We start from the raw sequence: 13,844 nt of genomic DNA on the forward strand, positions 1-13,844 counted from the left end.
GTATATCCAGACCTAAAAAGCAATTATTTTAGAAAATCGATTTCCATTTTTGGTGAAGAAGCAGAAAATGCCTTGAAATACAGGTCAGCTGTGAAACGCTGCCCAATCATAAAACGAACAATATAGTTTCTAAACACACTATTGTAGCGCGTGTACAGATCACAAAGAAAGTCTAACAGGACTTAACATGTGTCCATCATTGGCTGCTGCTATTAAAGACAAAATGTGTAGACACAAAAAAGAGAGTAAAGTATCACTGCAAGTATACAGGTATAAAGAGGGTAAACATATTTATTTTTGTCTACCTGAGCCTTAGAGCCATATTCTCCTGCTACAACCTCCTCCTCGGCATCAAGGTCAGAAGCTGCCAGAACCTTCTGGAGAAGTTGCTGCTGATCCTCTTTAGTTGAGTATGCAAGCTCTTGCTCCTCCATCCCCGCAAGTTTTGTAATTACCTAAGAGAATGAAACAAATGACAGAGAATTTATTTGCAGGAAAAAGGGTACCACTTCTGAATATACTAGAAACTTTGTAATTTGTTCTGAATTGTCTGCAGCCTTCTGGTGAGTTTTTTGCAGAACCCGGCACAGAGGGTGTTTCTAAAATACAGCTTGCTTTTGACCAGGGTGTGCGCGACGGTTTTCGGGTTGCTGATTGGGAGCCATTTGAAAATTCTTCTCAGCTTCTTCAGTGTATGGTGGTGACGGCATGGACTTGCGCGGTCATGATTAGTTTGCTGTCCATGATGATCCCTAAATTCTTGCCGTGGGTGTTTTTCAGTCCTAGCTCCATTGGCCACTAGGTGAAGACCCACTGTGATGTGCTCTTCCCAAAGATCACAATTTGGGTCTTGTTAGTGTTCAGCTTTAGATAGTGGGTCTTCATCCAGTTGGCTACATCAGTCATGCAGGCATTGAACTTCAGACAGTTAGTAGGCATCTTGTCCATGAGGGAGAGAAAGACTGGCATATGATCGGCGTTCAGATAGGAGAATAATATTGTGAGAGGGGATGATGCTGGTTAGAGGGATCATGTATGCACTGAAGAGGTTCGGGCTCAGGAAGGATCCTTGCAGAATTCCGCAGATGAGGTTGCAGAAGGAACTCACACAAGAAATTTGAACATGTGTGCTGCAATGAGCCAAGAATGCTTCATTTTCTTTTTTTAAACCAGATTTTATTTGGTCTTCAGATATTCATAACATACATTCAGTATCATCAACGTTATCGTTCTGCATATACAATTGGGTACATACTCTCTGTTGTGCTCTAACCTTAACACTAATAAATGCCTCCCCCTCCCTTCAGTTGCAAGCGTCTCCTATTGTGCGTCATACAGCCTCCCAAAATGTGTGCAAGGCATCTCTCTTCCCGCACCTGTGGCATACTGCTGATTCTACTCCAAAATATCCTCCTATTCGAGACACATTGTAGTTTATTAGTTTGAACCTTCGGGGTTCACCCAACTATCGTATCCCAGTCTGTCTCCGGGATCTGTCTCCCCAGGTCCTCCTCCCATTGAACTCGTAAGCGTTATAATGTTTTTTGTATGTCCTGTTTGATCGCCTTGTAAAGGCAGGAAACTGTTTTCATAGTTCCCGCCGAGACTATCATACTGGCATCCCCCAAGCACTCAGGGTTCTATGTTGCCCGTGCCCCAGTGTTTCCTAATCCTCAGCGTTAGAGCTCTATGTTTTAAGAACTGGCTTCCGGGCAAGTCATAATCAGTCCGGAACTCTTCAAAAGGGAGCAGTTCAGAGTCCCGGTAGAGGTCCCCATCACTTTCAGACCTGGCTCTTCCCAAACCTCCAGCCCCGCCCAGTGTTTTCCTTGTGGGAGGAGGTGAAGCAGAGTTATAGGTAGGTCCTGAGAATAGGGTATTCTAGCACCTACAAGCCTCAGGTACCAAGCCCAGCAACGGGTCACCACCCTAGTTTCGGCTGTGTCTCCAGATGAGTTAATCTGTACTCTCATTACTATTTTCACAGGCAGTGGGGTAGTCGGCGCGAAGGGGTATTGCTCTCTATCCCGGTTCCACACAGCTACCAGCCACTGGATCATCTAGTACAGTTGACCTGCTATGTAGTATCCTTTAAAGTCCGGGACTGCTACATCTCCCTCAGTCGTGGGGCGCTGCAATGTGGTCAGTGCTACCCTCCTGAGCCCTGTCCCCCAGATGAAGGATACAATCATTGCGTCAAGGTCCCTGAATGTTGCCTGCGGTATCCACACCGGAAGAGTTCTGAAAAGGTACAGCAGTCGCAGAAGTGCCACCATCTTTAGGACAGCTATTCATCCAGCAACTGAGAGCAGCTGTGGTATACTTTTACTCCCAAGTATGTCAGGCAGTTAGGCTCCCATTGTAGGTCCCCTAGGTCAGGTGGCAATGGTCTGTTTGGCGTCATGGGAAACAGTTTTGATTTCTACCAGTTGACCTTAAGACCGGATCGTCTACCAAACTGAACCAACGTGGATCGTTGTAGGAAGGTGGATACCTGACTATGGTTACCCCAGATTTTTTGCCTTGTGTTTAGCTGGTTTTCGACTTAGTTGGCCTGGGATCCTGCTAATCAGGGCCCGAGGTTATCTGCTCTCTCCTTAAATGGACTCCATGTACTATAGGTACATCACCAATTTGGTACTGGACACCTTGTCAGCCCCTGTACCATGCACTATAGGTGCTCAGGGCATAGGTGCATCCAAGGTCTACCAGGGGCTGCAGCATATATTTTGCCACCCCTGGCTGGTACTTAAATCGACACAACTGGCTGTTTACACAGCTGGGGCAAGGTGGTGTACTCACCCCTTGCTTAGATATAGTATACCTATGTCTAAACCTATCTCTGGACATATATACGCCTATAAGTCACTCCTATGGCAGGCCTTTACAATCCTGGAGGCAGAGTGCTTGGTTTTATGTGAGATGGTGCTCCAGCATGAGCTGAGCCTGTCTGCAGTGGTCGGAACCATTTCCGTACTGCTGTTCCAGTGATACTGCCATACCATATACTCTTAAGTGCATTATAACCCTCACGGTTATTGCTAACTTTGGTTTGGCTTTATCAAAACATGTCGTGTTTGGTGTCATACACTTTGGAATACTACCCTGTGAGAAGTTGGCCTGATGTATGATGTCCACAGTTCTGTGGGCACCCTGTATCAGTCCAAACAATCCCTTATGGCGGTGGTTGTAAGTCAACCTTAAAGACAAGCTATCCTAGTGATAGCATGGACTAAGCAGCCTAAAGGCTTAACTCAAGAGGACATGTGAAGCCAGCTGTTTTACCAAATGCAATCCTGTAATATCAAATGAAAGGACACCACACAAGTTATATATTATAAAAATATATGTATTTATTCTCAGAATAATCCCCACTACTCTTTTTGAGCAATGAAGCACAAACGTTTAAACAATAGCACAGTATAACATATAAAAGTTGCACAGTTATGGATGAGACCGGTGGCCACTCAAACCATATATCAATAAAGTGGTATAACAATCACTAATCGATCAGTGGTAAGGCCTAGGGCCTTGGGAATCGCTGGGACTACACTGGACTAACAGCAGTTAGGACGGGAGTAGCCCGCGGGATTCGGGTGCAATGCAGAAAGCACACGCATGCAACAATGCAAAGTCAATGGTGCGTAAAAGTTATCGAGTTACAGTTTTAAGAGTCTTCCGATTGGACTAGAAGGACAAAACTTTAGACTTAGACACCAGAGGTGTAAAACACTACAGGAGCACTGGCGTTCAAGAGTTACCTCAACCACAGGAAGCGGGTGCACAGGTTCAAAGATGTGTCGGGTTTCGTTACGCAGTTCTATGGTGCCTGGAGATGAAGATGCTGCAGGCGTCCAGAAGAGAAGTGTCTGGTGTGATCCAAGGGTGGATCGAAGATGTAGAGTACCTGAAAGCAGAGGGGACAGAGTCTGGGTCACCAGCCAGTGACCAGGAAGGAACCAGGCGATGTCGGGCGCAATCAGGTTGAAGTCGTGAAGCTTTTCTCCGCTGCCACGTGGACTCTGGGGCACCGAGGATGTCCTGGAGTGGATCACGAGCTGTCACACGAAGGCTCTCGCTGTCGGCTTCCGGATCGGAGTCAACAAGCCTTGGCAAAGGCAACCCACGCAGGATTCAAAGATCGCTTCTTGACCGGACCAGGAAGGTCAGATCGGGTGCTCCTTTTTAGGGGAGCGAGGGGCAGTCTGGAGCAACCAGACTAGCAGAGCAAATTCACAGGTTCGTCGGTACTGGGGCCACTAGCCAATGGGCAAGCGACCGGACCAACGCGTCGAGCAGGAAAATGCAAAAGGGCCCCACGCAGCACTCGTTGAGTGTGGAGGGGTGAGCTTCGGTGCAAAAGCTGCTCGGGCTGGGGCTTCTCAAACTCCAATGCACAGCTTCGAGGGAGCCTTGGATGCTGCACGGTCAGCGCTTCGTAGTTTCTCCAAGATGGCCGCTCCCACGCTTCAGGTCGCCTCCACGGGTCTCAGCTCTGCAGGGACTGTGGATCGGGCTGTTAGAAGGCAGGCACGCTGGGTCTTGTCGATCTCTGTCGTTCGAGTTCCGGCGGGAACTGCAACAAAGTAAACGTCGAGATGCTGGATGGTGCCTGTTTGCACAGGGTGGTCACTCCTTGACCACAAGGGAGATTCTTCAGTCTTCTACGTCGAGTAGGATGTCGAAGGGTCCAGAGTTTCGTTTCATAAGTTTCAGTCAGGATAATCTGATGTGCATTGGCACTGCTCCCACCTATATTCCAAATCTGGGGGCTGGATTACCTGCTAGGTCCCTCCTATGGATGGCACCCAGGAAGGGGGTGGTTACACCCCTTTCCCTTTGTCCAGTTTGCAGCCAGGACTGGGGAAGGATGGCCCCAGAACCGGTTTGACTGGAATCTGCCCGGGGACACCTTGTGCGTCCCAGGCAGTGTCTAGTTTCTTTCAACCCTCCCTGCTACAATCCACTATCTCCTGTCTGGGGTGGTGTGACACCTCCCTGTGGCAGGAAACCCTTTGTCCAGGAGTCCTCTGCCAAGTTTCGGTCAGCAGCAGGAGGCCAGACATGTGTCTGTGGAAGCAGCATCCATTTTGAGATGCTGGGGCTCTGGTTAGGATTAACGGCGTTTTCAGTAAAGTAACATGTCTTCTCCCTCTAGAAGGGTGGAATGCTACCCCCGTCGCCAGAACTGGCGAGGGGGTAGTATTCCAAAGTGTATGACACCAAACACGACATGTTTTGATAAAGCCAAACCAAAGTTAGCAATAACCGTGAGGGTTATAATGCACTTAAGAGTATATGGTATGGCAGTATCACTGGAACAGCAGTACGGAAATGGTTACGACCACTGCAGACAGGCTCAGCTCATGCTAGAGCACCATCTCGCATAAAACCAAGCACTCTGACTCCAGGATTGTAAAGGCCTGCCATAGGAGTGACTTATAGGTGTATATGTGTCCAGATATAGGTTTAGACATAGGTATACTATATCTAAGCAAGGGGTGAGTACACCACCTTGCCCCAGCTGTGTGAACAGCCAGTTGTGTCGATTTAAGTACCAGCCAGGGGTGGCAAAAGATATGCTGCAGCCCCTGGTAGACCTTGGATGCACCTATGCCCTGAGCACCTATAGTGCATGGTACAGGGGCTGACAAGGTGTCCAGTACCAAATTGGTGATGTACCTATAGTACATGGAGTCCATTTAAAGAGAGAGCAGATAGCCTGGGGCCCGATTAGCAGGATCCCAGGCCAACTAAGTCGAAAACCAGCTAAACACAAGGCAAAAAAACTGGGGTAACCATAGCCAGATATCCATCCTCCTACATAACACCCCCCCCCCCCCCAAACGAAAGGAGATAAGGCTATCCTTGGCCAGGTAAGCCTATATTACCTGAGTGGCCATATAAGGAGGAACCTGCACTGGCATGGTTACCCCCTGTGTCATGGTCCACCAAGTAATCCCTCACCCTAGGGGTATCAGAGGGTCTCCACCATGGGGAATTACTACCTGTGGTGTGTTTTGGCAAAGTAAAAGGCTGGTGTTGAGATGGAGTACTGAAGTGAGGCTCACTAATGTAGGGCTCAGCTTCCTCCAATCATCTTCCACCATGTGTGCCTTTCTTTCTTTGACTGAGTTGCACTGTGCTCTCAGGGTCAACCTCTGGCTGCCTACAGCTGGAGGCTGGGTCCCTTTGGTTGGCTTACTGGAGGGACAGGTCAGGTTTGGGGCCTTGGGGTCCCAGGTTTGGCTGTGCCCAACAGTGTCCATCTGTGGGAGGTCCCTAACTAGTAGTACGGGGGATCCCTCAGGATTTTTTAACTTTTTCACCTGGCCAGGGCTGCTAGCTTTGGTGCCCCATATCTGCTGATGGGGGTGTTTTATTTGACAGGGGGCCCTTTGGGGCTCACTGACCTCCTTGACCTCTGCAGCCCTGGGTTGACTGAGGCAGGGTCGAGAGGGGCAGGTTACCTGCTCCAGACTGGGTCCCACCTTGGAAGGGTCCACTGACATCAGGGGCTCTGCCAGGCTAGGCCTGACCACCTCTGGGGCAGTTCCTTCACAAGGGGTAAGATCAGTTCCCTGAGGAGGCTGATCCTTTCCTAATGTCTGGGGAGAGGGAGATTTCTCTTCCTCCTCAATGCTCTCTGTTTCTGTGGAGTGATCCATAGTTTCAGGCTTCACAACACATGAATCAGTTTGAGTTTGGGCTGTGGCCATCACAGCCCCACCAACCTTTTCAGGAAGGGACTCAGTTTGGGTATGGGCTGTTACCATAACAGCTCTGCTACCATTTTCAGGAAGGGATTTTGCTGAAAATGGGGCTGAGTTTTGCACAGTCCTACCAACCTTTTCAGGAAGGACATCTTGGTTTGGGGCTGTGGCAATCACAGCCCCACTAACCTTTCCATGGAGATTTAGCATTTTAGAAATGGTTTCTTGTTCCACCTCAGCCCAGGCTGAGATTTCTAAATCATTCCCAAGTAGACAATCTACAGGCAAGTTTGATGACACTTCCACTCTCTTTGGGCCAGTGACACCTCCCCAGCTGAGATTTACCACTGCCATGGGATGATTTCTCTGTACTCCATCAATATTAGTCACCTGATATGTGGCACCAGGTAAAAGGTGCCTTGAGGGGACTAGATTCTCAGTCACCATGGTGATACTAGCCCCTGTGTCTCTGTAGGCCTCAACCTTTTGACCATTGATGAGGGGTTCTTGCCTGTACTTGCTCAAAGTGTTTGGGCAATCAGTGAAGTTGGCAAACCCCATGCCATTCTCACAGACAAGAGTATTGGTATTAGGGGACCTGGTTAGGCCAGAGTCCACCTGGGTTCCAAAAGTAAAGCCACCCAAATTCTTGGGGGTGCTCCCACCACCTGGGGGATTACTGCTGACAGTAACAGGGGGCGTTGGAGCTCTACGTGGAGGTATATTTTCTTTATTACTATTTTTTGGACAACAGCTGTCTGTTTTCCAGTGGCCAGGCTTATTACAAGCATGGCAATAGTGTTTCTTCTGGTCAGGGGAAGTGTTTTGGGACCCACCCCCCCATCCTTGGAGTTTTGGGGCCCTGTGGGAGATTTTTCTTTAGATTTATCCCCACCCTTCTCTTGAGCCTTGGAAGTATCCTTCTTTTGGTCATTACCCTGATTCTTAGGCCTAATCCTGGTTCTGACCCATTTGTCTGCCCTCTTACCCAATTCTGGTGGAGAGGTCAGATCTGAGTCCACCAGGTGATGGTGTAAAAGCTGATTCTGACAATTACTTAGGATCTGCTCCCTCATAATCAAATTATACAATCCTGTATAGTCATGTACTTTGCTGCCATGTAGCCAACCTTCCAATGCCTTAGTAGCACAATCTACAAAATCAGTCCAGTCCTGAGTCTGAGCTTTTTGGGTGTCTCTGAACAACAACCTGTATTGTTCAGTGGTTAAGCCAAACCCATCAATAAGAGCACTCTTCAGGACCATGTAATTTTTAGCATCCTCAGCTCTAACAGTGAGGAGCTTATCTCTCCCTTTCTCAGAAAAGGAGAGCCACAGGATTGCTGCCCACTGTTCTTGGGGGACCTGCTGTACCATGCAGGCCCTCTCCAGAGCAGTTATCCATTTGTGGATATCATCCCCATCTCTGTAGGGGGGCACAATCTTACTCAGGTTTCTATGATCATAGGACCTGTCTTTATCCTTAGGGGTATTGCAGCCACCAGTGGGTATTTCACCACTTAACTTCTGTTCTCTTGCCAAAGCAAGTCTAGCTTGGGCCAGGGCTAATTCTTGCCTCTCTATTTGGAGATTAACAGCTCTCATCCTGGCCTTATGCTCTTTTCTCTGGAGAGAAGTCATTCCCCTCTGAGATTCTCTTGAGGCACTAGAAATGTGAGAATCCCTGGAAGGAGTTCTCTCTCTTCTATTGCCTGGGAGAATTCTGCTATTGGGTCTGGAGAAGTGGTTCCCTTCTCCATTCCCATGTAGGACGAAGTTGGCTTGGCTAAGCCTTACCACTGGTACCTAGTTATCCCCTTGATGATTGTCTACATCATCACCTGACTCTGGGTCTTCCTCCTCCTCTTCTGGGGTGGTGTTCTCATTATCTGGGGTATGCACTCCTTCTCCTGACCCTGAGGGGACTATTCTGCGTTTCTCAAGATCATCCGTCTCCAGGATGGTTATCAGGATAGGAATGGTAGGGTTGTGACCCTTTTTCAGCTTCCTGGCAGTGCACAAGGCACTCAGGTCTCTATGGCTGAATTTGTTATAGTCTGAGGTTGCCTGTGGAGGGTCAACCACCACAGGTAGAGAGCTTATAGCTTCACCCGTGCTAGACATGACTCTAGTGAGGTGTAAGTGATGCACTTACCTACACTAAGTGTTTTCCTACTGTACCTTGTTAGTGAGTTGTAGTCAGGGTGTGCTAAGCCCTTCTACCTACAACTACTAAGTTCAGTAGAACTTAAATATGCTAAGCTTTGTTTATATGTACCTATGGTACTTAATGTGATCTTTCAATTTGATAAAAGATTGCAAAGGTAAAACAACAGCAAGCTCAAATCCGTACCGCTGCTCACCAATGTGAGAAGTTGGCCTGTTGTATGATGTCCACAGTTCTGTGGGCACCCTGTATCAGTCCCAACAATCCCTTATGGTGGTGGTTGTAAGTCAACCTTAAAGACAAGCTATCCTAGTGGTAGCATGGACTAAGCAGCCTAAAGGCTTAACTCAAGAGGACATGTGAAGCCAGCTGTCTTACCAAATGCAATCCTGTAATATCAAATGAAAGGACACCACACAAGTTATATATTATAAAAATATATGTATTTATTCTCAGAATAATCCCCACTACTCTTTATGAGCAATGAAGCACAAGCGTTTAAACAAAAGCACAATATAACATATACAAGTTGCACGTTTTTGGATGAGGCCGGTGGCCACTCAAACCATATATCAATAAAGTGGTATAACAATCACTAATCGATCAGTGGTAAGGCCTAGGGCCTTGGGAATCGCTGGGACTACACTGGACTAACAGCAGTTAGGACGGGAATAGCCCGCGGGATTCGGGTGCAGTGCAGAAAGCACACTCATGCATCAATGCAAAGTCAATGGTGCGTAAAAGTTATCGAGTTACAGTTTTAAGAGTCTTCCGACTGGACTAGAAGGACAAAACTTTAGACTTAGACACTAGAGGTGTAAACCACTACAGGAGCACTGGCGTTCAAGAGTTACCTCACCCACAGGAAGTGGGTGCACAGGTGCAAAGATGTGTCGGGTTTCGTCACGCAGTTCTATGGTGCCTGGAGATGAAGATGCTGCAGGCGTCCAGAAGAGAAGTGTCTGGTGTGATCCAAGGGTGGATCGAAGATGTAGAGTACCTGAAAGCAGAGGGGACAGAGTCTGGGTCACTAGCCAGTTACCAGGAAGGAACCAGGCGATGTCGGGCGCAATCAGGTTGATGTCGTGAAGCTTGTCTCCGCTGCCACGTGGACTCTGGGGCACCGAGGATGTCCTGGAGTGGATCACGAGCTGTCCCACGAAGGCTCTCGCTGTCGGTGGTGTTGGCTTCCGGATCAGAGTCAACAAGCCTTGGCAAAGGCAACCCACGCAGGATTCGAAGATCGCTTCTTGACCGGACCAGGAAGGTCAGTTCGGGTGCTCCTTTTCAGGGGAGCGAGGGCCAGTCTGGAGCAACCAGACTAGCAAAGCAAATTCAAAGGTTTGTCGGTACTGGGGCCACTAGCCAACGGGCAAGCGACCGGACCAACGCGTCGAGCAGGAAAATGCAAAAGGGCCCCACGCAGCACTCGTTGAGTGTGGAGGGGTGAGCTTCGGTGCAAAAGCTGCTCGGGGCTGGAGCTTCTCAAACTCCAATGCACAGCTTCAAGGTAGCCTCGGATGCTGCACGTTCAGCGCTTCGTAGTTTCTCCAAGATGGCCGCTCCCATGCTTCAGGTCGCCTCCACGGGTCTCAGCTCTGCAGGGACTGTGGATCGGGCTGTTAGAAGGCAGGCACGCTGGGTCTTGTTGATCTTTGTCGCTCGAGTTCCGGCGGGAACTGCAACAAAGCAAACGTCGAGGTGCTGGATGGTGCCTGTTTGCACAGGGTGGTCACTCCTTGACCACAAGGGAGGTTCTTCAGTCTTCCACGTCGAGTGGGATGTCGAAGGGTCCAGAGTTTCGTTTCATAAGTTTCAGTCAGGATAATCTGATGTGCATTGGCACTGCTCCCACCTATATTCCAAATCTGGGGGCTGGATTACCTGCTAGGTCCCTCCTATGGGTGGAACCCAGGAAGGGGGTGGTTACACCCCTTTCCCTTTGTCCAGTTTGCCGCCAGGACTGGGGGCAGGATGGCCCCAGAACCGGTTTGACTGGAATCTGCCCGGGGACACCTTGTGCGCCCCAGGCATTGTCTAGTTTCTTTCAACCCTCCCTGCTACAATCCACTATCTCCTGTCCGGGGTGGTGTGACACCTCCCTGTGACAGGAAACCCTTTGTCTAGGCGTCCTCTTCTAAGTTTCGGTCAGCAGCAGGAGGCCAGACATGTGTCTGTGGCAGCAGCATCCATTTTGTGATGCTGGGGCTCTGGTTATGATTAACCGCGTTTTCAGTAAAGTAACATGTCTTCTCCCTGCTTTCTGCACTGCACCCGAATCCCGCGGGCTACTCCCGTCCTAACTGCTGTTAGTCCAGTGTAGTCCCAGCGATTCCCAAGGCCCTAGGCCTTACCACTGATCGATTAGTGATTGTTATACCACTTTATTGATATATGGTTTGAGTGGCCACCGGTCTCATCCATAACTGTGCAACTTGTATATATTATATTGTGCTATTGTTTAAACGCTTGTGCTTCATTGCTCATAAAGAGTAGTGGGGATAATTCTGAGAATAAATACATATATTTTTATAATATATAACTTGTGTGGTGTCCTTTCATTTGATATTACAGGATTGCATATGGTAAAACAGCTGGCTTCACATGTCCTCTTGAGTTAAGCCTTTAGGCTGCTTAGTCCATGCTACCTCTAGGATAGCTTGTCTTTAAGGTTGACTTACAACCACCACCATAAGGGATTGTTTGGACTGATACAGGGTGCCCACAGAACTGTGGACATCATACATCAGGCCAACTTACCACAATCGTGCTCCTGTCAAGTCTGAAGATCTTTTCCGGAGGAACAGGAGGAGATCATCCGCACATAGGGCTATGTATTGACTCATTTCCCCGAGCCGCACTCCTCTGTAGTCTTGCCCGCTTCTCGTCCTGCAAGCCAGAGGCTCGATGGCAAGGGCGAACAGCCGTGGGGAGAGGGGGAAACTCTGGTCTCCTGCCTCTCTGCACCGCTTGTCTAAGGGAGATAGTTTTCCCGGTATGTAATCTGGCTGTGGGGCTTGCGTAGAGCAGTTTTACTCATGCCAGCACCGGGACAATGATGGCCTCCCTGGTGCTCTCTGGTAGTATCCCGTGTCACGGGCAGCCTGATATAATAAAACCAGTCTGGGGTCCAATTCCTCTACATATGCAGTGTAAATTCTGCCTGTAACCCCCCTATGCCCGGGGTCTTGTTACGAGCCATACACTTGATGGCAGCCCTCACTTCCTGTAACTCAATATCAGTTCCCAGGCTTTCCGTCTCTGTTGGATCCAGGCTGCTCACCTGTAGGCCCTCCAGGTATTCCCGGGCCGTCGTTCTGTCACAATGTGTTGATCCCTTATACAGCCCAGCATAATATTTAGCAAAGACTCGATCTGTGCCTGTGCAGAGTGTCTGGTGCCCTCTTCGTCCTCTATTTACACCAGCGGGGGCCCCTACCTATTGGGTTTGCCAGCCACGCTAGAAGGGACCCCTACTTGTCCCTTTCTGCGGGAGTTCACTCAAGATACTGTTTGTAATAAAAACACCTGAGCCTCAGTCTGTCTCGCCACCTCCTCTTTGACTTCCAGTACTGCCTGTTGGAGCTCCAGGTGGTCTGGTCACCTGCACTCTAGTCCCCTGAGAATCTCATCCGCCTCTTCAAACTCCCGTAGGAAGATGCGTCTGACCTCTGTGGTTTTTGCTATGCACTGACCCCGTAGCACCAGCTTAAAGGCATCCCACTCTGCTTGCAACGAGGAGGACGTCCCTGCATTGTTAGTAAAGTATAGTGTGATTTTGCCTCTGATCTCGTCCCAGAACACCAGATCTTCCAGAACATCTGGGCAGAGCCTCCAAGTGGAAATCGTCGGTGTAGGGCGTGCCCACCCCAAAGTCAGCACTTCTGGATTATGATCTGATATTGTGCATGTGAGGTATTGTGTGGCGAGGATCATACTTTGTATATCTGCCTTGCATAGGAAGGCATCCAGTCGCGCGTGCACCTCATGCACTGCAGAAAATTAGGAGCAGTTCCTATCCCGGAGATGTAGGGTTCTCCAGGAGTTCAGCAATCCCCAACGTCGTCACCACGCACTTAATGCTTGTGAGGCACACACAGCCTGAGAGCCTCGCAGTGGATGGTGGGATCTGTCCAAGTGTGTATCATGTACGCTATTAAAGTCTCCCCCTGCTATTGTGGTGTCAGTCAAATATGGTGCCAAGCAATGATTCAGTTGGGCAAAGAAGGCAGGCGGCTCTGCGTTGGGGGCGTACACATTCACTTTGTTCAGTTTGCGTCCTTCTAACCATCCCCGAATTGCTACATAAAGGCCTCAGGTCTACGAGTTGAAATGGGACCCCCGCCTCTATCCATATTAATACGCCCCCTCGTGTAAGTAGAGTACGTGGTGTGGTAGATTTGGCCTCTCCAGCGCCTCTGTAACGCTGCTCCCTCCTTTGGCATGAGGTGTGTCTCCTGTAGTAAGGCTATCTGGACCCCCCGTCGGAGAAGGTAGGAGAGCACTTTATATCTCTTTGATATTGTGTATGCCCTGATATTCCAGGTCATGTATTTATACTTCTGTGTGTCAGCCATATGTTAGTGTTCCCGTAAAAGGATACTACCTCGGTTCCTCCCTTGCCCCAGTCTCTGCGGCTGGCATGCATTTCCTAGAAGTTAGTGGCTCATTCTGCAAATAGTCCAAGTCAAGGTGTTCCCCCATTAATAACAAAAAACAAATCCCCAAACTCCCACTCCCCAGGGCAAGTAGTAAAATGCCTCCCATCCAAACTAGAAAGATACGTCTGCAAGTGACAGCTTGCAGTTCACTCAGTCAAAGGGGGTGAACCATTGCTCCTCTGATCCCCCCCCAGCGTGAGTCAAGAATGATTCATACTTCAGACCAGTTGTTTACCTGAGCCATCTATGGCCTTCTTAATATAGTAAGGGAAAGCACAAACCAAAACGTAATCATTATGAGCTG

At 49.0% G+C, this 13,844-nt stretch overlaps 1 protein-coding gene across 2 annotated transcripts in view; it reads right to left on the reverse strand.

Annotated features, from left to right (window-relative positions):
* The window catches only part of ERCC3 (ERCC excision repair 3, TFIIH core complex helicase subunit), a 2,074,468-nt gene that overhangs the window by 56,940 nt on the left and 2,003,684 nt on the right, over positions 1 to 13,844 (reverse strand). For both annotated transcript variants that reach the window (XM_078676352.1, XM_078676351.1), the window contains exon 15: positions 306 to 455. In XM_078676352.1, the coding sequence (XP_078532478.1) occupies positions 306 to 455 (150 nt within the window). The remainder of the gene's footprint in view (positions 1 to 305; positions 456 to 13,844) is intronic.

The sequence above is a fragment of the Lissotriton helveticus genome, chromosome 2_1 (assembly GCF_964261635.1).
Source record: "Lissotriton helveticus chromosome 2_1, aLisHel1.1, whole genome shotgun sequence".
NCBI lineage: Eukaryota > Metazoa > Chordata > Amphibia > Caudata > Salamandridae > Lissotriton > Lissotriton helveticus.